Here is a 22,521-nt window from a genome sequence, read left to right on the forward strand (position 1 = left end):
CTTGATTTCATGATGTTCCCGATCCTAGGGCGTCCATCTCCGAGCCACCTCACGACTCGGGAGGTAGCGCCCCGACTACATGACACTCAACTGAAGGCAATGTCGTCGTTTATTTCAAGAAGTAGATAACACACACATAGATATTGGGATTTTAGACTATTTATGAAGTAAATAACGATTGGATCTTGGGACTTTAAACTATTTCAAAAAGTAGATAACGATCACATGAATCTTGGGATTTCAAACTATTTCAGAAAACAATTAGCAATCGTGCGGATCTCAGGACACGTGGAAAACATAGGAAATAACTATCACTCTGTAAAAGATAGTCCTCTCCTATGTCCTCAGGTACACAAACACATGTATCAAAAATCCTAAACATCCCCTTTTCGTTCCTCTTCCTCCACCTCCGCTGCTCCAGAAAACCTTTGGTAATCATTCCAACTTTCTTTCTTTTTCATCTTCTTCTATCTAAATTCTAACGGATCTTTCTACCATCCTCATTATCATTAGATAATTGACGGTCACGAAGACTACTATGTCTATTCATATGTGGTTAGTTCATTGGTGTTTGAGACAAGGTGCTATTTTTTCTTAGGATTAACAGTTAATTTTTAAGGCATTAGATTTAATTAATTATAGAATTATAAATTTGTAACATCTGAAATTCTTAAATGCTTAAATTATACATTTTATTTTTTAAAAATTATTAAATCACATGTCAATTTTCTAAATAGGTCACATTAAGTACTTTCATTTTTAAATTATTAAATTATACATGGATTAAATGAGTTAGCTTCATTAATTAATTTTAGGATGATTGATTTTATCTTATAAAATTTTTTAATCTATCATTAGAATAAATCGGAAGTACATGTGATGATCAATTAAGAGTCTAGTATTTTTTGATTACGTCTTTCATTTATTTATTTTTTTTATAAATACATTAGAATTGAAAATTAAACTACGAAATGTTTGAATGATAATATGAATATTAATGGCCTTGGAGACCCGATTAAGTGGTAAACGAGCCCAGCTGCTTGAGTTATTTGAGTTTTGATTAAAAAAAAAAATATTCGTTTATATATATAATTTCATTACAAAGTAAACTCACGTAAGAATTAAAATACAAATCAAATCAAGCCGAACTCGAGTTTAGAGGACAACGAACCGAGTTGACATCGAAGTTCGAATTTGCTTGACTCGATTCTACTAGTTTAATTACACCCGAAGGTCACCGATATTCTAAAATCATTTTTGCCTTCCTCGCTCTATGTAACTGACCGGCCGCGAAATTGTAAAATTCTGTGAACGAAATAAAATTTTCTCCTTAAAAATTTTGCTTTTAAAATACAATACATAAAAGCACTATGGTGAAAATAACGGTTCTGATTCACTTATGACGGGGCATATCATTCATCCGACGGTTCTTATTATCCGTAACTCCCATTATCCCCCAAAACCGTTTGTCTTATCGTTGTCTCCTTCGGACCGTTGGATCCTGCCACCCAACTCATATTTAATACCGCATCAGCGCCGTGCGCTCCGTTGCTAGGGTTGCGTTTCCTGAGGATCGCAACATTTACCAGAGCGTGTAGGCGGAGGTGCGAGTGCGATTGCCATGGCGACCCAGATGAGCAAGAAGCGCAAGGTTGGCCTTTCTGGGATCTGAATATTCTCTTTTCACTATTTCGTTTTGATCCCTCGCACTAAAATTGGTTATTTTGGTGGATTCTCTCCGTCGTGGTACAGTTCGTAGCGGACGGAGTGTTCTTTGCTGAGTTGAATGAGGTCCTGACGAGAGAACTTGCTGAGGATGGTTATTCTGGTGTCGAGGTTAGGGTTACGCCCATGCGAACCGAGATCATTATCCGGGCAACCCGTACTCAGAACGTCCTTGGTGATTTTTCTCCCTGATTTTGGAATCTGTTCCTGTTTACGAGTGAGATCTCGCTTCTGATTGCCTATCGATTGGTGATTCAGGTGAGAAGGGCAGAAGAATCAGGGAGTTAACATCGGTGGTCCAGAAAAGATTCAAATTTCCTGAGAATGGTGTGGAGCTCTACGCTGAGAAAGTAAACAACAGGGGACTCTGTGCCATTGCTCAAGCTGAATCGCTGCGTTACAAGCTTCTTGGTGGCCTTGCTGTTCGCAGGTTGGTATCCCATTTCACTCTTGGTTTCAAACCAAAGTTTGACAAGGGTAATCTATTTATTGTTTACTTACCTACATTGTGTGCCCAATTAGACTTCTAGTATTACATTATAATTCTGGACGACTTTTGGCCGAAAACATTTCTTCTTCATATAAGTTTGTCCACGTTTCTGCTTACCAATTCAGATTGCTATGCTTATATGATGAAGTCTATGGCTAATGGTTATCTGAGGTTGTTTATGTTGCAACTATATGTTGTTGTTTTTTTGTGTAACCACATAGTCTATTTTCCAGAACATTTCAATTCCAATTATTGGTTTGATGGGTCTTCGCACACTTCAATGGATGTAGGGAGCTAATTGTTTATTGTAACACTAACTTATAATCATTAGGTGGCAATTTTGAGATTGTCGATTATGCAATCTTGATCATGATATCATTTTATGAAAACCTTGATCTAATTATTAAAGTTCCTGTTAACATATTTGTGGACTTATTGATGGCTATGCGTTGTTTCAATTTTGTTCTATAACCATATTATGCTTGCTTCTGAATTTGTTTGGCATCCTGTAGATTTTTTCAGATTGCATTGTTGCCTGTCAACTTATTTTGATTTTGTTTGGTTATGTCTGTCATTTACAGAAAATAGGTTGCTTATTGCCAACTTTGTGTAAGAAGATGACTATAGGTTGCTTAGTTACCATCATGAGCTTTCAATTAAAGCCCCTGACAACATGATGCTTCTACATTTTTTCAAGCCTGATGTTCTTTTAGAATGCTTTCTGCTTTCCATGTAATGTGAATAATTTATTGCTTCTACTTTTTAGGATTCATTTAATCATAAGTATATTTAATCTGATTCACTTAAGAAAAATGTAGCTTCTTATATATTAGTTATCTCTTGATTAAGCAGATATATTTGTTTGCATACACTTGTGTTTTTTAGAATTAGCACAATGGTTATCTTTTAGACATGCTATCTTGCTGTTGGCAGAGTGATTCGATGATTGCATGTGCCATTCTTGTTTTAGATTTTTTTAATCCAATTTTACATTTTATGATTCTTTTTTGTAGGTTTAAATTTTTATGACTTGATCTCTAGCTATAAATTTATTTAATCTATGTGATCTATATTTTTATTGATCTAATGCTCAAATTGTGGACAAACCGAAAGCAATATGAATTCTGGTGTTGTTGAAGATTTTATTACATTCTTTTATCAGTTCTGCTGAAACTTCATTTAGTTGTTTAACTTGTCGTCGATTGCTAGTTTCAGAAGCAGTATAATTGCTTGTCATTTTTTTCTAGTTGTTCTTATGTTTTTTTGTGTGAATGTTTTATGTATCTTTCCCACATCAATGTATCTTGGGGATGATCATTTAGCATGAAAACAGTGTCTCATTCACTTGTGCCTTCTCTCAGGGCCTGTTATGGTGTCTTGAGGTTTGTCATGGAGAGTGGTGCTAAGGGATGTGAGGTACACAAATTTATCATTTAGATCCATCGACCTACCAATGAATGCTTATTAATCCCATGTTTTTTTTTTCCAGGTAATCGTTAGTGGAAAACTCAGGGCCCAGCGAGCTAAATCCATGAAGTTCAAAGATGGATACATGATTTCTTCTGGTCAGCCTGTAAAGGAATACATTGACTCTGCAGTGAGGCATGTTCTCCTTAGACAGGTTAGTATCTGAAATGCACCAATCTATTTTACACTGATTACTAGGATTTTAGATTCTAAAAAGAATGCAAGTAGTAAATAGAATGGACCAATCTATTTCACACCTGCTAATACGATTTCAGTTCTGACATTGAATGCAAGTAGCAAATATTTATGATTTGAATTGAGTATATATCCACATAATCAATCTTCTTCCCCTTGAATGTTTAGGGTGTCCTTGGAATCAAGGTGAAAATTATGCTGGATTGGGATCCCAAGGGGAAGCAAGGGCCAACCACTCCTCTCCCGGATCTCGTCACTATCCATCCACCAAAGGATGAAGACGAATACGTGAGGCCAGCCCTGTTGGTGCCTGCAGAGATACCCATTGCATGATGATGAGTGTTTGCTGCGGATGAGTTTTACTAGAGGACTTACCCTGTTATGGCTTCACAACATAAATTGTAGTAAGGAGGCCTATTTATACTTGTGATTTTGACTGTCATCTTCCAAACTGCTCTTGTTTTTTTTTGGGGTTCATTGCATTTAATCTTTCTTAACAGAAAATATGCTCTTCCTGTATGTCTTGCTATGTTTTCTCAAAAAATCTTTTTTGACACCTGGTGCGATAACAAATCATAGTTAACAGATTTTAAAAAAGAATACAAATACAAATGAATATTTTAGAAAGTTACTTTTTCTTTAAAACACATTTTACAGAAAAATATTTTTATTTTTAATACTGATGCCGAAAGTGTACTTCTCTTAAAAAAATTGATTTGTACGCTATAATATTTTGGCTCAGCATTTTCTCACCTAAGATAGGACCAACTGTGAGGTCAGGTTGCAGCAAAGGAGTTATAATTCCTGTCTGTGTAAGTGACAACTATACCCATGTGCATTTAATAAATTCACTGCTATAATTGTCCTTATTCCAGATCTACCAACATGGTCGGCCCTGCGACTGCAAATCCCCAAATCCAAGAAACTTTAAGATATCGAGGATCTCGACTCAATGGTAATTTACACCCAAGGCCCAATCAAGGCTCGCCGAGTGTCTCCCCACCATCAGTCTATTTTAATCGCCCAGTTTTTCTCTTTTATCTTCGATCTCAAATTTCACTACTTTTGTACATCACTCTCCTCTATAAAGTGTGAACTCCTCTCACAGTGCCAAACAAAGTGAAAGGAAAATGTATAGTGCTTCTGCCTCCCAATCCCCTCCTCCTCTTCCTTTCCACCTCCTCTTCTTCCTCCTCACCCTCCTCCTCCTCCTCGGAGTCTCCTGGTACACCAGCTACGAGGCGATCCTCGAGGGCGTGTTCTATCAGCTCAAGTTCCTGCTCGTCGTCTCGCCTTTGCTGTTGCTAATCGTACTTCACTGGCTCTCCTCGGATGGGCTCTCTTTCTTGGTTCCATTTCCGGAGAAGGAGTCGCTCCATCGGGCTGGCGGATCGCCTTGGGGTGTTGGTTTCCTCCTCCTCCTCCTTATTCTCATGATTTCCTATCAGTCCTACTTCCAAGATCGTTGGTTTCCTCTGTCAAGTCGTTGATCTTATTAAGAATCGTATCTTAATATATATAAAGGTTTGCTGTGTAAATTTGTAATTTCTCGTGAATGAAATGATTTAGTTTCTGCTCAAGAGCTTTTGATCTTCTTCCTAAAAATGGTTTTGAGGGAGATCCAGTTCCGGGTTTGAGCTGCCTCGTCATGCCTACCAAAATCTTACGGTAGAACAAAGAAAGGTGGACATTAAAATGGTAAATATTGGATATCAAGCTTCATTAAGGCATCGACAGTCATAAGAGCTATATATCGGTTCACTGTAAAGTGGACGGTGCGAATGTCTTAACATGGGTACTACCACATATATCACTTCACTATTAAAAAAAAAAAATCTCAAAATAATTCTTCCATCGTCCCAAATTTTTTTATTATATTTTATTTTATATATAAATAAAATTTAAATTCATAAATTATCATTAAATAATATTAATAATTAAAAAATAAATTATATTATTTGAATTGAAAGATCTAAATAAAAAATTTATTATTTTTTTAATTTAAATTAAAAAAAAATATTTTAATTAAAAAGTAAAAAGAAGGAGCCGCTTCTTCCAAAAACTTGAGGGAGGATCGGAGGGAATTCCCTCCCTATGCCACGCCCAAATTGGTTAGGAGCTTCTATTATACGTACTCTTAAAGCCATTTTGTATGCATGAATTCATTTTTTTTAAATCTAAATATCCGAGATGATTAATTGAATCTTTTAAAAGTTTATTATCAACTATTAAAGTAAATCGCAAAATACCAACGTTATAAAATTTCTAAACATTTCAGATGTAATGGACCTACCTGAATAAGATTTAAATCTTTACTATATATAAAATCCGTCCTACCTCTCACTATTGCAGCTAAGCACGTTGATCCTGTCAAAAGTAGGAGGATAGAAAGTTAGGGATATAGTTGTTATGTTGATTGACGGTAGAACGCGCTCTGTTTTATAAAATAAGTAACGTCAATATTAAGTCATGAAAGGGGTATAATACAAGCGTAAGTAAATAGTAATCACGTGTACCTCCACAGTAAATAGTAATCACGTAATTTACGTGTCAAGTAAATAGAAGATGCAATATTTACTATACAAGGGCTATAGTAATCTTCTTATTTCTCGATCCCTGGAGGACATGAATCTGATCTCCGGACATATGACGAAGCACTCCAAAATAAAGATGCAATATTTTGGCAAAGAGTAATGAATAACAGAATTAGAATATATGTATTCTAATAAAATCTGGAAGCTTATAGAACCACCAAATGATATAAAAGCCTTTGGGTGTAAAAAAGTCTATATTAGGAAAAGAGGGATAGACAGGAAGGTAGAAACTCTCAAAGCAAGGCTAGATGAAAAAGGAAACTTTTTCACTGGTAGCCATGCTTAAGTCTATCCGGATTCTTTTATCTATTTGGCAAGTGGATGTCAAGACAGCATTCCTTAATGGAAGTCTTGAAGAAAACATCCATATAAAGCAACCAGAAGGGTTCATTGCAAAGGGCTAAGAGCATCTTGTGTAAGCTCAATCAGTCTATGGATGAGGCAAAGCTTCAAGGTCTTGGAACATCCGGTTTAATAAAGTAATCCGGATCTATGGATTTAAGTGACCGGATAAGTCTTGTGTATACAAAGATGTGATGGAAGCGTGGTGGTATTTCTTGTACTATACTTAGATAACATTTTTGGTAGTTGGAAACAATATCAAAATGTTGTCGAAAGTAAGGGTATGGTTGTCCAAACAATTCGATATAAAGGACTTGGGAGAATGTATATATTCTTGAGATCAAGTAATAAGGGATCGCAAGAAAAGAATATTTTACTTATCCCAAGTTTCATACATCGAAAAATCCTTGCTCGTTTTAGCATACAAAACTCCAAGAAAGGTTTCTTACCTTTTAAGATGGAGTAACTTTATCTAAAGATATGTCTCCGTAGACATCAAAGGAGATAAAGGAAATAAAGGCAGTTCTTTATGCTTCACTATTGGAAGCCTAATGTATGCTATGCACGAGATCAGAAATCTGTTTTGTCAAGGGCATAGTTAGCAGATATCAAGGTAACCCTGGACAAGGACAGTGGATTGCAGTAAAGCATATATTGTAGTACCTTAGAGGCACTAGAGATTATATGCTAGCTTACAAGGCAGTTAATTTAGTCCTTGTGGGTTGCATGGATTTTGACTTCCAATCGGATAGGGACAATAATAAGTCAACCTCGGGGTTTTGTGTTTACTTTAGGAGGTAAAGTCATAACTATGGAAGAGTGATAAGCATAGGTGTTTTTCTGGACTCCACCATAGAAGCTTAGTATATGGCAAGCCTCTGAGGTAGCCATAAAAGCTGAATGACTCAATAACCTCAAGATAGACTTAGATATGATTTATGGTTTGTCCAAAAATTATTACAATTTATTGTAATAAGGTTGGTGCAGTAGCAAACTCGAAGAAACCATAAGTCTATAAGGCAAGTAAACACAATAGAGCGCAAGTACCACCCAATACGAGGAATTGTATAAACGAGGAGAAGTTGTTGTCGCCTAGATTGCATCAGGTGATGACCTATAGATCCTTTCACTAAGGTCCTTAAGGCAAGAGCTTTTGATGGGCATGTTGAAGGGATGTGAATCAGATGTATGGCAGCAGATATGGCAGCTTAGTCTTTTAGTATAAGTGGGAGATTGTTAGAGTGTATACTAAAAGCCTAGCTTTTGGTATAAACATTTATCTAGAAATAAGAATCACATTGGTCAAATGTCTACATTTGTGATAAATGTAGTTGTTCAATTAATTTATATTGTAGATAACATGGTGTGTGGTGTCACACACAGAGGATCATGTTATCAGTACCTTATAAATTATAAACAGTAGCTCACGACCAAGATGGAAAGGAACAAACCATTTGAAGGTCTTAGTGTAATTAGATATTAGTTTATCTTAACTATATAATTACACTAGTACACTTAGAGTGTATTGAGTAGGACCATTAGAGGTCGTTTCTTTTATACTGACTTTATAAAGAAACAAAGACCTCAGTTATTATGGAAGTGTGTGCTCTTAATCCTAATATAATAACAAGCACATATATTTGATATTTATTTCTTTAATTTGTCAATGGGTGAGATTTAGTTCGATGAATCAATAAGCCCGATAAGTTGGGAAATGATATCACTTATAGTGTGTGTTGTTGATTATAGAAGGAAACCGTGTCCTAGAGATACTAGGTTGAAAATGTCCTCAAGAGGAGCTCATAAGGATTAAAAGATCTACAAAAAGATTAAAAGAAAGAGATTAGATCTCTTTCCTTATTTGTAGATTAGAAAGATATTTTATTTTTTCTCTCTGGAAAATTATTCACATGTTGAAAATTAAAATTATAGAAATTTCTTTTTATCAACCATGAAGGGATTTTAAAAGAAAATTTTATTTTTTAAAATTTCCAAAGACAAAAAAGGAAGTTTTAATTGTTGATTAAAATTATCCTATTTGCTCTACATGAGGTGGCCGGCCACATACAATTAATTAGGAAAATTTATTTAATTTTTTCTTAATTAATTGTTGTCAAGGAAAGTTAAGGAAATTTTATTATAAATAAATTTCCTTATTTGTCAAAGCCAAGGAATATAAAAGAAGGGGTAGGGGTGCCTTCATGGTGTACAACCTCTATTATTTTTCTCCCTCTTTTCCTTGGTGTGGTGGCCGGCCCTTCCCTTTCTCTCTTCTCCTCTTGTTGGCCGAAACCTATCTTCTTGGTGGAGCTTTTGTTTGTGGCCGGATCAAGGAAGGAGAAGAAGGAGATAAAGCAAGTCTCATCTCTAGCATCCCTTGGAGCATTGGTGGTGGCCGAAATTATTCATCCTTGAAGAATATTATTGTGGCCGGCCATCCTCTTCCTTTCTTCCTCTTTTGTGGTGGCCGAAACTTATCTCTTGCTTGGAGTTCTTGTGGTGGCCGGATACTACTTGGAGAAGAAGAAGAAGAAGGAGAGAAAGCTTGTACCCCTTGGAGCTTGGTTGGTGTTTTGTTCTTCGTCCTTGGTGAAGCTTCTTTGTGTTGGCCGAACCTAGCTAGGAGAAGAAGAAGGTGCTTGGTGGTTTCTCATCTCGGAAGATCGTTGCCCACACAACGTCCGAGGTTAGAAGAGGAATACGGTAGAAGATCAAGAGGTTTTTCTACAAGGTATAACTAGTAATTTTTCTTTCCGCATCATACTAGTTATTTATGGAAATAATACCAAATACAAGAGGCTTACGATTCTAGAATTTCGAATATGTTTGTCGATGTTGTGTTCTTTTGTTTTTTCTTTTCCTTGTGATTTGATTGTTCTTTTCGGTTAACCTAAAGTTATTTTAGGAAATTAAATATTAGCTTTCTATAAAAGGTTTTGTCTAGTCGGTGGTGGTTGCTCCCATATCCAAGAAGGCCGTGTGCCTCGCCACGTCAGTACTGGGAGCCAATTATGGAAATTAATATTTAATGGAATTAATAACTTAAGGTGATTTGGATCGAACGTGTTAAGTTCCGCAGGAGATCCAAGTCAAAACCTAAAAGAACAAATAGATTAAGTTTTGGATCAAACGTGTTAAGTTCCGCAGGCGATCCAAAATTTAATTTAAAAGAACACATGGTAGCTAGGAAAAAGGTTCAGACCTTTGTACAAATTTTTTGTATAGTGGAACCTCTAGGTTTTCCGAGTAGCAACCAACAGAATAGTCGTAGTGTAATTAGGTATTAATTTATCTTAACTGATAAATTACACTAGTACACTCTGAGTGTATTGAGCAGGATCATTTAAGGTAAGTTCTTTTTATACCGACTTAATAAAAGAACAAGACCTTAGTTATTATGGAAGTGTGTGATCTTAATCCTAATATAATAACAAGCACATATATTTAGTATTTATTTCTTTCACTTATCAAAGGGTGATATTTAGCCTGATAAATCAATAGGCCCGATAAGTTGGGAAACGATATTACTTATAGTGTGTGTCGTTGATTATAGAAGAAAACTGTGTCCTAGTAATGTAGGTTGATAATGTCCCCAAGAGGAGCTTATAAGGATTGTCATGTTAAACCCTACAGGTGGACTTAGTTCGACACGACAATAAGGTTAAGTGGTACTACTCTTGGACTAAGATATTAATTAAAATGAGTTGTCAGTAACTCAATTAATTAGTGGACATTCGACATCTTAAACATAGGGAGATTAACACACTCATGGTAAGAAGGAGCCCAAAATGTAATTTGGGATTGGTGCGGTAGTTCAATAATAATTCTTTATTGGAATGAATTATTATTGATGAAATTAAGTTGGGTGTTCGGGGCGAACACGGGAAGCTTAATTTCATCAGGAGACCAAAACTAATTCCTCCTCTCGATCCCTATCGTATCCTCTTATTTATAAAGTGTGATACCCACCTATACCCATTTTCCTACCCAACCTTAGGTGGCCGGCCAAGCAAGCTTGGAGTCCAAGCTTGGGCCGGCCAAGCCAAAGGTTGAGCCAAGTCAAGGTGGTCGGCCCTAGCTTGGAGTCCAAGCTTGGTGTGGCCGGCCATGTAAAGAATAAAAGGGATTTTATTTAAAATCTTTCCATATGTGGAAGCCATGGTTTTAAAAGAGAGTTTAAAATTAAATCTTTCCTTTTATAGTTTTCTACAAGAGATTAAGTGAAAGGTTTGATATCTTTCCTTATTTGTAGTTAAAAGGAAGATTTTAATTTTTGAGAAAACTTTCCTTTTTTGTAACCATCCTCATGGTTTTAAAAGAGAGTTTTAAAAATTATAAATCTTTCCTTTTATAAGTTTCTACAAAAGATTAAGTGAAATGTTTGATATCTTTCCTTATTTGTAGTTAAAAGAAATATTTTAATTTTTGATAAAACTTTCCTTTTATGAAACCATCCTCATAATTTTAAAAGAGAATTTTAAAATTAAATCTTTACTTTTTTTATAGTTTCTACAAAAGATTAAGAAAAGATTTGATGTCTTTCCTTATTTGTAAATTGACGGAGTTTCTGCGATCGAGAACTACATCGTCCGATCGGGAGGAGGCCCGCTTATTAAGAAAGAAGGTTGGTCGGTTTATCCTGATCGGAGATCAGCTCTACAAGAAGGCTTTCTCGAGGCCCCTACTTAAGTGCGTAGGGTTGGAGGATGCCGATTACATACTACAGGAGGTACACCAAGGGTTTTGTGGAGGACACCCGAGCGGCCGCTCATTGGCAAGGAAGATTTTACTTGCCGGATACTTCTGGCCGACCCTCCAGGAGGACATCGCTCGGACGGTTGCCACATGTTTATCTTGCTAGAAGTATCACAACCTCTCACACCGGCCGACAGAGGAGATGAAGGTGTCCACAATGGCTTGTCCGTTCGATCAGTGGGGCATGGACATCGTAGAGCCCTTTCCCATGGCGACGGGTCAGAGGAGGTTCCTACTCGTCACGGTGGACTATTTCTCCAAATGGGTCAAAGCCGAGCCGCTGGCGAGGATAACTGAGCAGATGGTCACGAAGTTCATTTGACAACACATCATTTGCCGGTTCAGGGTCCCGCGTCAGCTCATCTCCGATAATGGAAGACAATTTGTGGGTTAGAGGCTCAAGGAGTGGTGCGAAGGGTACGACATTCAGCAAGCCATCACTTTGGTAACCTACCCTCAGAGCAATATGCAAGCGGCGGTCGCCAACTGCGAAATACTTCGGATCCTGCGCGTTCGGCTCGACCATGTCAGAGGGAGCTAGGTAGATGAGCTCCCCAGCGTGCTATGGGTGATCCGCACGAGTCCCAAGGAAGGGACTGGGGCAACACCCTTCCACCTGGTATATGGCGGCGAAGCGGTCATCCCCGTCGAAGTCGGGGTTGAATCCGACCGGATACAATGCTACAACGAAGACAACGTCGAGCGGAGGCTTCTGGAGCTGGACTTGGTGGACAAAGCGCGCGCTAAAGTGGTTGTCCGGCTGATGGTGTATCGACAGAGAATGAGCAAAGCTACAACCGAAGGGTGATCCCAAGATCGTTTCAGGTGGGCAACTTGGTGTGGAAGAAAGTAAAGCCGGTCGGCGACGTCACCAAGATGGAAGCTCCGTGGGCTGGACCCTTCAAGGTTGTAGAAAAGCTTCGCTCGGGCACCTACTATTTACAGGACAAGGATGAGAGGCGACTAGAACGACCGTGGAATACGAACCATCTCCATCCTTACCGAGCCAGATCAGAGGTGCGACGATGTGATCAATGTACCTTTATATCCTTGTGTTCCTTCATTGCAGGAAAATAAATAAAAGATTAAGCTTCTAAGTTTTGTGCCGAACGACATGTCAAACCGTCGAGCGGTGACGTTAAACTTCGATCTTCACCAAACGTCGAGCGGCGATGTTAAACCCCGATCTTTATCGACCGTCGAGCGATGACATTAAACTCCGATCTTCACCAACCATCGAGCGGCGATCTTAAACCCCGGTCTTCATCGACTGTCGAGCGGTGACATTAAACCCCGGTCTTCACCAACCGTCAATCGGCGACATTAAACCCCAGTCTTCACCAACCGTCGAGCAGCGACGTTAAACCTTGGTCTTCATCAACTGTCGAGCGACGACGTTAAACCGCGGTGTTCACCAATCGTCGAACGACAACGTTAAACCCCGATCTTCATCGACCATCGAGCGGCGACATTAAACCCCGGTCTTCACCGAACCGTTGAGCGGCGACGTTAAACCCTTCTCTTCATCAGCGGTCGAGTAACGACCTTAAACTCCTGTCTTCACCGAACCGTCGAGCGGCGACGTTAAACCCCGATCTTCATCGACGGTCGAGCGGCGACCTTAAACCTAGGAGAAGGTATGAACCTTATTTGAATTCATCAAATGGTTGATCGACGACTCGCAAGTCGCCGGGATAGACTGAAGACATGCCATGATTATAGCCGAGCAGAAAAACTGGTGCCAAGCATGGAAGCAAATAAATAACAGGGAAAAGCCGTGTTGAGCGGGCGAACCGTTCATTTCACAAAAGGATATTGCCGAGCGACAGGATTACATTTAAGACTCAAAACTTTTACAGGACTCCAGTTCACTCTATATAGTCAAATACATCATCAAGCATGGAGTCGTTCAGCTGACTGCGGCTAATAACACCGTCTGTCAGGGCTTCGGGGAGGTGATCGTCTGCCTTAAGCTGCTGGAGGGTCCCATCAACGGCTAACTCGAATGCTCGGACGATCTGCTGGATAACTTTTTCAATAAACTGGTCTGAGCGGAGATACTCATGTTTCATCACTACAAATCAGCTCGGCTCTTCCTGTTGGTAGACCGTCAGGGCAAAACGGGAGGGCTCCAGGGCATCTTCGTCCTCCTTGAGCTTCTTATTCAGAGACTCCTCTCCAGCCGCTCGGTAGGCCCGCTCGACAATCAAATAGTCATCGGCTTCTTTGAGCTTTTGGGGGAGCCGTCGAGCCTCCTGGTTCTTCAGTTCCAGGTCGGCGATGGCTCGCTGCTTCCTTGTGGAGGCCAGCTCGAGCTTTTTGTCATAGTTCTTCAACTGAGTCTCGATCTGGCCCAACCTACTAGCCTGATCGGCCAACTTCTGTTGCTCTGCCGCGAGGAGTTATTAGGCCTTTTCCAGATCGGCCTACAGCTGGGCGACTAATGGCCCCTGGGAAGAAGAGGAGCCACCAGAAATCTTGAGCTTCTTCAGTTCTTCCTCCACAAGGGCGAGCTATTGGCACATGGCCACGCTCTCCACCCAGTACTGTAAGGGAATAGAAAAATATTAATGTCGATCGGAGGAAAAGTATGAAATGATGAAATACGTACCCTAGTGGACATTTGTAGATGGTTGTTCTTGAGCACTCCTGGCGATATCGTTGCCGCTCGAGCTCGTGCCTCCTCCCAAACGCCGACAAGTGGTGCGCGAATTATAATCTTGTGTTTGAGGATGGTCAGATGGGCGCACTGCGCAAGATAGTCCTATATCGGAAGGTTGATAGTCGCTGTCACCGATCGTCGTCCGCTCGGGTCTGACGAGGAGGAGATTGTCGGACCCGAAGGAGTGGCGGCAGATGCCGGATCAATCCTGGACAATCGCGGTCTTCATAGGGTTCAGGTCGGCTCAAAAAGGAGACCGGGGGGAGCAGCGATGGCCTCTGACGGCGGCTCGGTTAGGGATGGTGTCCGATCGGATGAGTTAGCTTCCACTGTTGGGGCAGCCACAGGAGAAGAAGTGCCCTCGGCGACACCCACAACTGAGGTGGCGGATCGGGAGGTGTTTTCCGTATGGCGCCTCTTGCGCTTGATAAGTGGCAACCCCTCATCAGAAGACTCGATACCCTCGGTTTGAGTGGTAGGCTATGCTTCAAGAGTTGGGAGCGGCTCAGCAACTTCTTCGATGCTGGTGGTCTGAACGGTGATGGGGGTCTCCCCGCTCTTGGCTTGCGTGCCTTCGTGGGAATCGATCGGTGTCAGGCCAAGGCTCTCCATTTCCTTGGCAGTGGTCGCTTCGATCTCGGCATCCTTCAGCTTCGTCAGGCTGGTCGTGCACGCTCACATCATGATTTTGGCTGCAAAAGGAAAAAAGCAAATCAGTTAGACTCAAAAGAAAGGAGCCAAGAAATTTCATACCTAAGCCGCTCGGGAGTCTCGTGTGGATCGAGCTCAACCCAAAGATGTACATAACACCCTCCAGCAATAGCTTGTGGATGTCATAGTTCTGACCGGCTAACATGTTCGCTGCATGAAGATAATCCGGTCAGCTCTTGTACTTCTTCAGGTCCGGCTAAGGTGGCAGTCCGATCTGCCATTGGGTTCAGAAGCTTGGTCATTTGGGAAGCCGCATGAAGAAGGAATACTCCTTCCAATATTTATTCGAGGTAGGCATCTTATCAAAAAATAATAGACCAATCCGAGACTGAAAGAGATAGGTCCCCAGCTCGGACTGCTTGGGGTAATAGAAATAATGAAAAACTTGAGGGGTTAAAGGGATGCCGTGCAGCCAGAATAGGACAACAACGTCGCATAGCAGACAAAAGGAATTGGGTACCAGTTGGGGGAGAGGAACACGGAAATAATTACAAACTTCAAGGATGAAAGGATGGATTGGGAAGTGAAGACCGACCACAAACTGGTCTCTGAACAGACATATTGTGCCGATCAGGGGATCATTAGGCCGGTCGGACGAAGAGGCCAAAATGATTTCATGGTTAGGGGGGATTTCGAAAGTGTTTCAAAGGTTCTCGGCATCGCCCTCATCAAACTTGGTTTCCATGGTAGTGTACCAGAGGCCAGGAGTGGGGTCGGACGATCGAGAAGAGCTCGCCATCGCCGGAAAATGAAAAACAGGAGGTTCGACAGAAGTTTAATGAAACAGTAAACAAGAAACGCAAAACGAACACTAGGAAAACTGCAAGGAACGAAGAGGGCTGTGAGCAATTGGAGAGAGGAAGGAACGAGAGAGCTTAGAGGAGAAGAAAAGGTCGTCGGAAACAGGAGCGAAGCGTCACCGAAGCATCAACTGCACAGGAACTCGCCGACAGCCTTCACAGAAAATGCGAGAGGAAGAAGCCGACACCGCAGCTTTATAAAGCTTGAGCTCGACCGACCGGGGATGTCCGATCTAGGTCACGGAAGCCTGAGTGCAGATCTAGCCGTTGAATTCAAACCGCCAAACATCACATCAACGTCTATTGATTCGGGCGTGCGATGACGGCGGCAGTGACATGTGGCACACGCCTACAGGGCAGCATTTAATGAACGTCATTAAGAGGCATGGGCGCGTGCTTGACTTTAATGATGATGATTTGCACAAATTCCGAAGGGATTCGGATGATGTCAGCGTTGACCACTCTTAGCCAAAGATAGAAACTACAGATTTCTCCAAGTACGAATGAGAGAAGTACCGATCGACCTCAAGGAGCAATCTCAAGGTTGTCCGGCACCCTCAGGCAAGCTGGTCGGGGTCCAACCAGTATCACGGCAGATCTTTAGACTAGCTCATCCAATTAGTCGGACTTGCAACCTCCTTCGACTAGACTTGAGGGGGAGGCATGTTATCCGGTGATAAGGAGGGGCCTCGGTCAGTAGGGTGGTCAATGACATGGTGGAGGTCAAAGTCAAGCTGGTCAACGTCCTAGTATTATCGTCCAATTGGGCAACCCCCTTTTCCGACTGGGAGGAAGAATCGCCGAGCCTACATGAAGCAGACGTTAGCACAACTCGGCCAGGTACCGAGCTTCCGGCGCTTAGACAGATAAGGTATGTGTCGAACGGCTAGCCCGCTCAGACTCACACCGGCAAAACAATGACGACCGATTAGACTACATTCAAACACAACTTTGTTCTACATAGCAGCGGAGCCTGGACAGCGGATGCTGGCTGAGCGGCCATTCCGTTCGGCTCGACGACAAGATCGCCCGGACGGTCGATAGCTAGCCGAGCGACTCTTCCGCTCGGCCTGTAACAGACAAAAGGAGGATCAGAGGATATCCTTATGGGAACCTGTGCCGCCGACAGACGGCATACTTGGCGGCATGGTCAGGTAGAAGATCGTACGATGGAAGCTTCCGCTGTCTTGTTAGAGATATGCTCGGGTCGTTAAGATATGGTGTCAAGGACACTTTTCTGATACATCTCTTCAGGGTATACTTTGAGGAGCGCGCACGCATCGGGGAGTGTGCATGTGCTCCCAGGGAGTCCTATATAAAGACCCCCAAGTTTCGACGGAGGTATGCATAATCTCTACTGTAGCTACAGTTACTCTATCATTTTGCTTCCTCGTTTCTTCTACATCGCCGGTGTTTGACTTGAGCATCAGAGAGCCATCATCGGGGAACCCTGTTGGAGTGTATACTGAAAGCCTAAGCTTTTGTAAACATTTGTCTTGAATAAAGAATCACATTTGGTCAAATTATCTACATTTGTTTGTAGTTGTTCAATTAATTTATATTGTAGATAACATAGCATGTGGTGTCATATGCAGAAGATAATGTTATCAGTACCTTATAAATTATAAACAGTAGCTCACGACCAAAATGGAAAGGAACAAACCATTAGAAGGTCGTAGTGTAATTAGGTATCAGTTTATCTTGACTGTATAATTACACTAGTACACTTAGAGTGTATTGAGTAGGACCATTTGAGGTCGTTTCTTTTATACTGATTTTATAAAGAAACAAAGACCTCGGTTATTATGGAAGTGTGTGCTCTTAATCCTAATATAATAACAAGCACATATATTTGATATTTATTTCTTTAATTTATCAATGGGTGAGATTTAGTTCGATGACTCAATAAGCTCGATAAGTTGAGAAATGGTATCACTTATAGTGTGTGTTGTTGATTATAGAAGGAAATTGTGTCCTAGAGATACTAGGTTGAGAATGTCCCCAAGAGGAGCTCATAAGGATTGTCATGTTAAACCCTGCAGGTGGACTTAGTCCGACATGACGATAAGGTTGAGTGGTACTACTCTTGGACTAAGATATTAATTAAATGAGTTGTCAGTAACTCACTTAATTAGTGGACGTTCGATATCTTAAACACAGGGAGACTAACACACTCATAATAAGAAGGAGCCCAAAAATGTAATTTGGGATTGGTGCGGTAGTTCAATAATAGTTCTCTAGTGGAATGAATTATTATTGATAAAATTAAGTTGTGTGTTCGGGGCGAACACGGGATGCTTAATTTTATCAGGAGACCAAAACCAATTCCTCCTCTCGGTCCCTATCGTAGCCTCTTATTTATAGAGTTCTATACCCACCTATACCCACCTTATATACTCACCTAATAGGGGCCGGTCAAGCTAGCTTGGGAACAAGCTAGGGCCGGCCTAGGTATAAGATTGGGTGGCCGGCCCTAGCTTGAACCCAAGCTAGTAGAGCCGGCCAAATAAAATTAAAAAAGAAATTTAATTTTAATTTTTATTATGTGGAAGATATAATTTATTAAAGAGAATTAAAATTAAAATATCTCTCTTGTAAAAGATCTACAAAAGATTAAAGAAAGAGATTAGATCTCTTTCCTTATTTGTAGATTGGTGAGATATATTTTATTTTCTCTTTAAAAGTTATTCACATGTTGTAAAATTAAAATTATAGAAATTTCCTTTTTATCAACCATGAAGAGATTTGAAGAGAAATTTTATTTTTTAAAATTTCTGGAAACAAATTAGGAAGTTTTAATTGTTGATTAAAACTTGTCCAATTTTGTTTTCATTGATGTGGCCGGCCACTTGATTTTAATTGGGAAAATTTTATTTTATTTTTCTCAATTAAATCATGTCAAGGAAATTAAGGAAATTTTATTGTAATTAAATTTCCTAATTTTCCTAGGCCAATGAATATAAAAGAAGGGGTGAGGGTGCCTTCAAGAGACACAACATCTATTATTTCTCTCCCTCTTTTGTTCCTTGGTGTGGCCGGCCATCCTCTCCCTCTCTTCCTCTTGTGGTGGCCGAACCTCTCTCTCTCCCTTGGAGCTCTTGTGGTGGCCGGATACTACTTGGAGAAGAAGAAGAAGAAGGAGAGAAAGCTAGCATCTCTTGGAGCTTGGTTAGTATTTTGGTTTTTCTCCTTGGTGAAGTTTTCTTTTGTGGCCGAACCTTGCTTGGAGGAGAAGAAGGTGGTTGGTGGTTTCTCATCTCGGTAGATCGTTGCCCACACAACGTCCGAGGTTAGAAGAGGAATACGGTAGAAGATTAAGAGGTTTTTCTACAAGGTATAACTAGTAATTTTTATTTCCGCATCATGCTAGTTATTTATGGAAATAATACCAAATACAAGAGGCTTACGTTCTAGAATTTCGAATATGATTTTTCGATGCTGTGTTCTTTTGTTTTTTCTTTTCCTTGTGATTTGATTGTTCTCTTTGGTTAACCTAAAGTTATTTTAGGAAATTAAATATTAGCTTTCTATAAAAGGTTTTGTCTAGTCGGTGGTGGTTGCTCCCATATCCAAGAAGGCCATGTGCCTCGCCACGTCGAACCAATTATGGAAATTAATATTTAATGGAATTAATAACTTAAGGAGACTTGGGTCGAACGTGTAAAGTTCCGCAGGAGATCCAAGTCAAAACCTAAAAGAACAAATAGATTAAGTTTTGGATCAAACGTGTTAAGTTCCGCAGGCGATCCAAAATTTAATTTAAAAGAACACATGGTAGCTAGGAAAAGGTTCAGACCTTTGTACAAAATTTTTGTACAGTGGAACCTCTAGGTTTTCCGAGTAGCAACCAACAATTGGTATCAGAGCTAGGGTTTTGCCTCTGTGTATTTGGTATTTAGTTTAATTATGCACATGTCATACATAATTTAGGCAGGTTAATAGTAGGATGTGCTAACTTTGTGGATGCAGGATCCAACTATTATGACTTTTAGTTATTATGTGTGTGATTGGACCCTTGGACATGTCAAGGGCATTTATCTGTGTGTGCATGATTGTATTAAAATACAGCAGGAGCTGTATTTAGTTTTATTAGGATTTTATTTTTGATCTAGATACATGTACATTCCTTTTATGGAATATAGGATCAAAATGTAAAATTCTATTTATGTCGCGGATCGAATCTTGCAAAGCGTGGAACCTTCTAAGGACCAGAGGCGCAGCGGAACTAGGAGCAAGATGGATGCGACAGCTAGATCCGGTGGCGGTGGCCAAATATGGCAGCAGCTTGGGATGACAACACATGGAGGACAATAAGTGATAAAAGCCATACTAGTTGAAAATTAAATTTTCTATTTATTGCTTTTATATTATGTTGTGTGTGCATGTTAGTTTACAAGTTTTAGTAGGCTAGCATAGTTAAAATTCCTCATTTATAAATAACTAAGTGGGAGAGAGATTTTTAAATAAATCCCATGGTCTCCATTACTGGTTTGTAAGTGATGCAAACAAGCTTGCGCGTTGGCTCTGAGTGCCTTCCTCCATAACGGATGAGCTTGTTTGTGGATCACTAGAACAGACTTCCATTTTTGGATGACTATATGAAGTTAATTAAGAGCGTGTGATCTTCCCCAACGGAAGGGGCATAATCTTATTAATGAACTTAGTGTCAAGTAATGGTATACACTTAGACACATCTAATAGTATCCTCCCCATCGGAGTCACTACTATTATTTGTGTGACCAAAAGACACCAACTATTAATTTTATTTGTCAAAAAGTTAGGTTGACAAGATAATAAAATTAATGGGATAAAACCCTCCTTTTACAAATGTTGAATTTGTATACGTCCACACTAACGTGACATACAAAATTCACGGTGTTTTGAGGTGTTGGTTAATTTAAAATAGTATTGTTTGAGGAATCAATATTATTCTAAATTTAGAGTTCTGACCAAAAGTTATTTGTGATTCTTAGGATGACTTTCAACCCACTGTCCATCATACTTCAACAGAATAGACTTACTGGACCTAATTACATAGATTGGAAAAGGAACCTGGACATTGTTCTTACTGCTGAAGGCTATAAATTTGTACTGATTGAGGCTTGCCCTGAAGCACCTACTGGTGAATCTACCCAAGAGGAGATTGAATATCATAGGAAATGGGTAAAAGCTGATGAGATGGCGCGGTGTTACATTTTGGCTTCAATGTCAAATGTATTGCAACATCAGCATCAGGATTTACCAACAGCTTATGATATTATGAACAATCTCAAGGAACTCTTTGGTCATCAGGATAGGGCTTCTAGACAAGAAGCTATGAGAAAGATAATGACAACCACCATGCAAGAGGGTACTCCTGTAAGGGATCATATCCTAAAAATGATGGCTTATCTGAACGAGATACAAATCCTTGGAGGAGAAATTGATGGGGAAACCCAGATCGATATGATCCTCCAAACGCTACCTAGAAGTTTTGAGCATTTCCGCCTGAACTATAATATGAATAAGAGGATTTATTCATTAGGGGAACTACTGACAGAACTTCAAGCAGCAGAAGGATTCTCAAATTCAGTATGCTGAAAATGGTTCTACTTCTAAACCGAGAGGAAAGAAGAAGAAGAAACAAGTTGGCTCAGCAAAGAAAGTGAATAAATCTCAAGAGTACGGGATTTAAAGCTGGAGTGAAGAAGCCGAAGGGCAAGTGCTTCATCTGCAAGCAGTCAGGGCATTAGAAGGCGGACTGTCCTCGTAGGAACCAAAACAAAGGTATATCTCATGCTCTAGTTGTTGAAACATGTTTAGCGGTGTTATCTACCAGCACCTAGTGTGTAGATACGGGAGCCACTGATCATGTCTGCAATTCCTTGCAGGGGTTCCAGGAAACCCGACGACTATCTGAAGGAGAAATTACCGTCTACATGGGCAATGCTACTAAGGTGGCAGCTGTTGCAGTGGGAGACGTCTACTTATCTTTTAGTAGAAATAGGAATTTGGTTTTAAGAAATTGTCTTTATGTACCCAGTTTTAGAAAGAATTTAATTTCAGTTTCTAAACTGTTTTTAGATGGATATTCAGTTTCCTTTAGTAACGATGTAGTTATTAAAAGAAATAAAGTGATTATCTGTTCTGGTGCATTAGTTGACAATTTGTATACTTTAAACCCAATTTCTTTCACAAAGCAAAACATGGAAATTTATAACTCATTTTCTAATTCTAATAAGAGAAAAGAACCTTCGGAAATGAACCAAGCATATCTTTGGCATCTAAGGCTTGGTCATATTAACTTAAGTAGGATTCAGAGGCTTATAGCCGATGGACTTTTGGGTTCATTAGAGTTGGAAAATTTTCCAACTTGTGAATCCTGCTTGGAAGGTAAAATGACCAAGAGGCCGTTCAAGGCCAAGGGGTATAGAGCCAAAGAAGTGTTAGAGTTGGTTCACTCTGATTTGTGTGGTCCTATGTCTGTCCAGGCAAGAGGAGGTTTTGAATATTTTGTCTCTTTCATAGACGATTATTCAAGATATGGATGCATTTACCTAATGCGCCGCAAGTCCGAGTGCTTTGATAAGTTCAAAGAATATAAGGTTGATGTGGAGAAATGACTAAGTAAAAGTATCAAGACACTACGGTCAGATCGTGGTGGCGAATACCTCTTAGGAGAGTTTAGGAATTACTTACCAGAGATTCAATCCCAATTGTCCGCACCTGGAACACCCCAACAGAATGGTGTAGCGGAACTAAGGAATAGGACTCTTATGGAGATGGTTAGATCAATGATGA

The 22,521-nt window shown here is 40.0% G+C and overlaps 2 protein-coding genes across 2 annotated transcripts; both read left to right on the plus strand.

Moving 5' to 3' along the window:
• Nucleotides 1-1,493: 1,493 nt before the first annotated feature.
• Nucleotides 1,494-4,354, plus strand: LOC122012726 (40S ribosomal protein S3-3). Its single transcript, XM_042569356.1, has 6 exons — nt 1,494-1,651; nt 1,753-1,900; nt 1,984-2,155; nt 3,577-3,631; nt 3,705-3,836; nt 4,046-4,354. Exons 1-6 carry the CDS (start codon nt 1,622-1,624, stop codon nt 4,208-4,210), a joined length of 702 nt encoding a protein of 233 aa, XP_042425290.1. The 5' UTR covers nt 1,494-1,621; the 3' UTR covers nt 4,211-4,354.
• A 600-nt stretch (nt 4,355-4,954) lies between these two features.
• On the plus strand, nt 4,955-5,457 carry LOC122011605. The gene has a single exon (XM_042567987.1). The coding sequence runs from the start codon at nt 5,008-5,010 to the stop codon at nt 5,365-5,367; it is 360 nt and encodes a 119-aa protein (XP_042423921.1). The 5' UTR covers nt 4,955-5,007; the 3' UTR covers nt 5,368-5,457.
• Nucleotides 5,458-22,521: the final 17,064 nt, after the last annotated feature.

Source organism: Zingiber officinale, chromosome 8A, assembly GCF_018446385.1.
Source record: "Zingiber officinale cultivar Zhangliang chromosome 8A, Zo_v1.1, whole genome shotgun sequence".
In the NCBI taxonomy this organism is placed as follows: domain Eukaryota; kingdom Viridiplantae; phylum Streptophyta; class Magnoliopsida; order Zingiberales; family Zingiberaceae; genus Zingiber; species Zingiber officinale.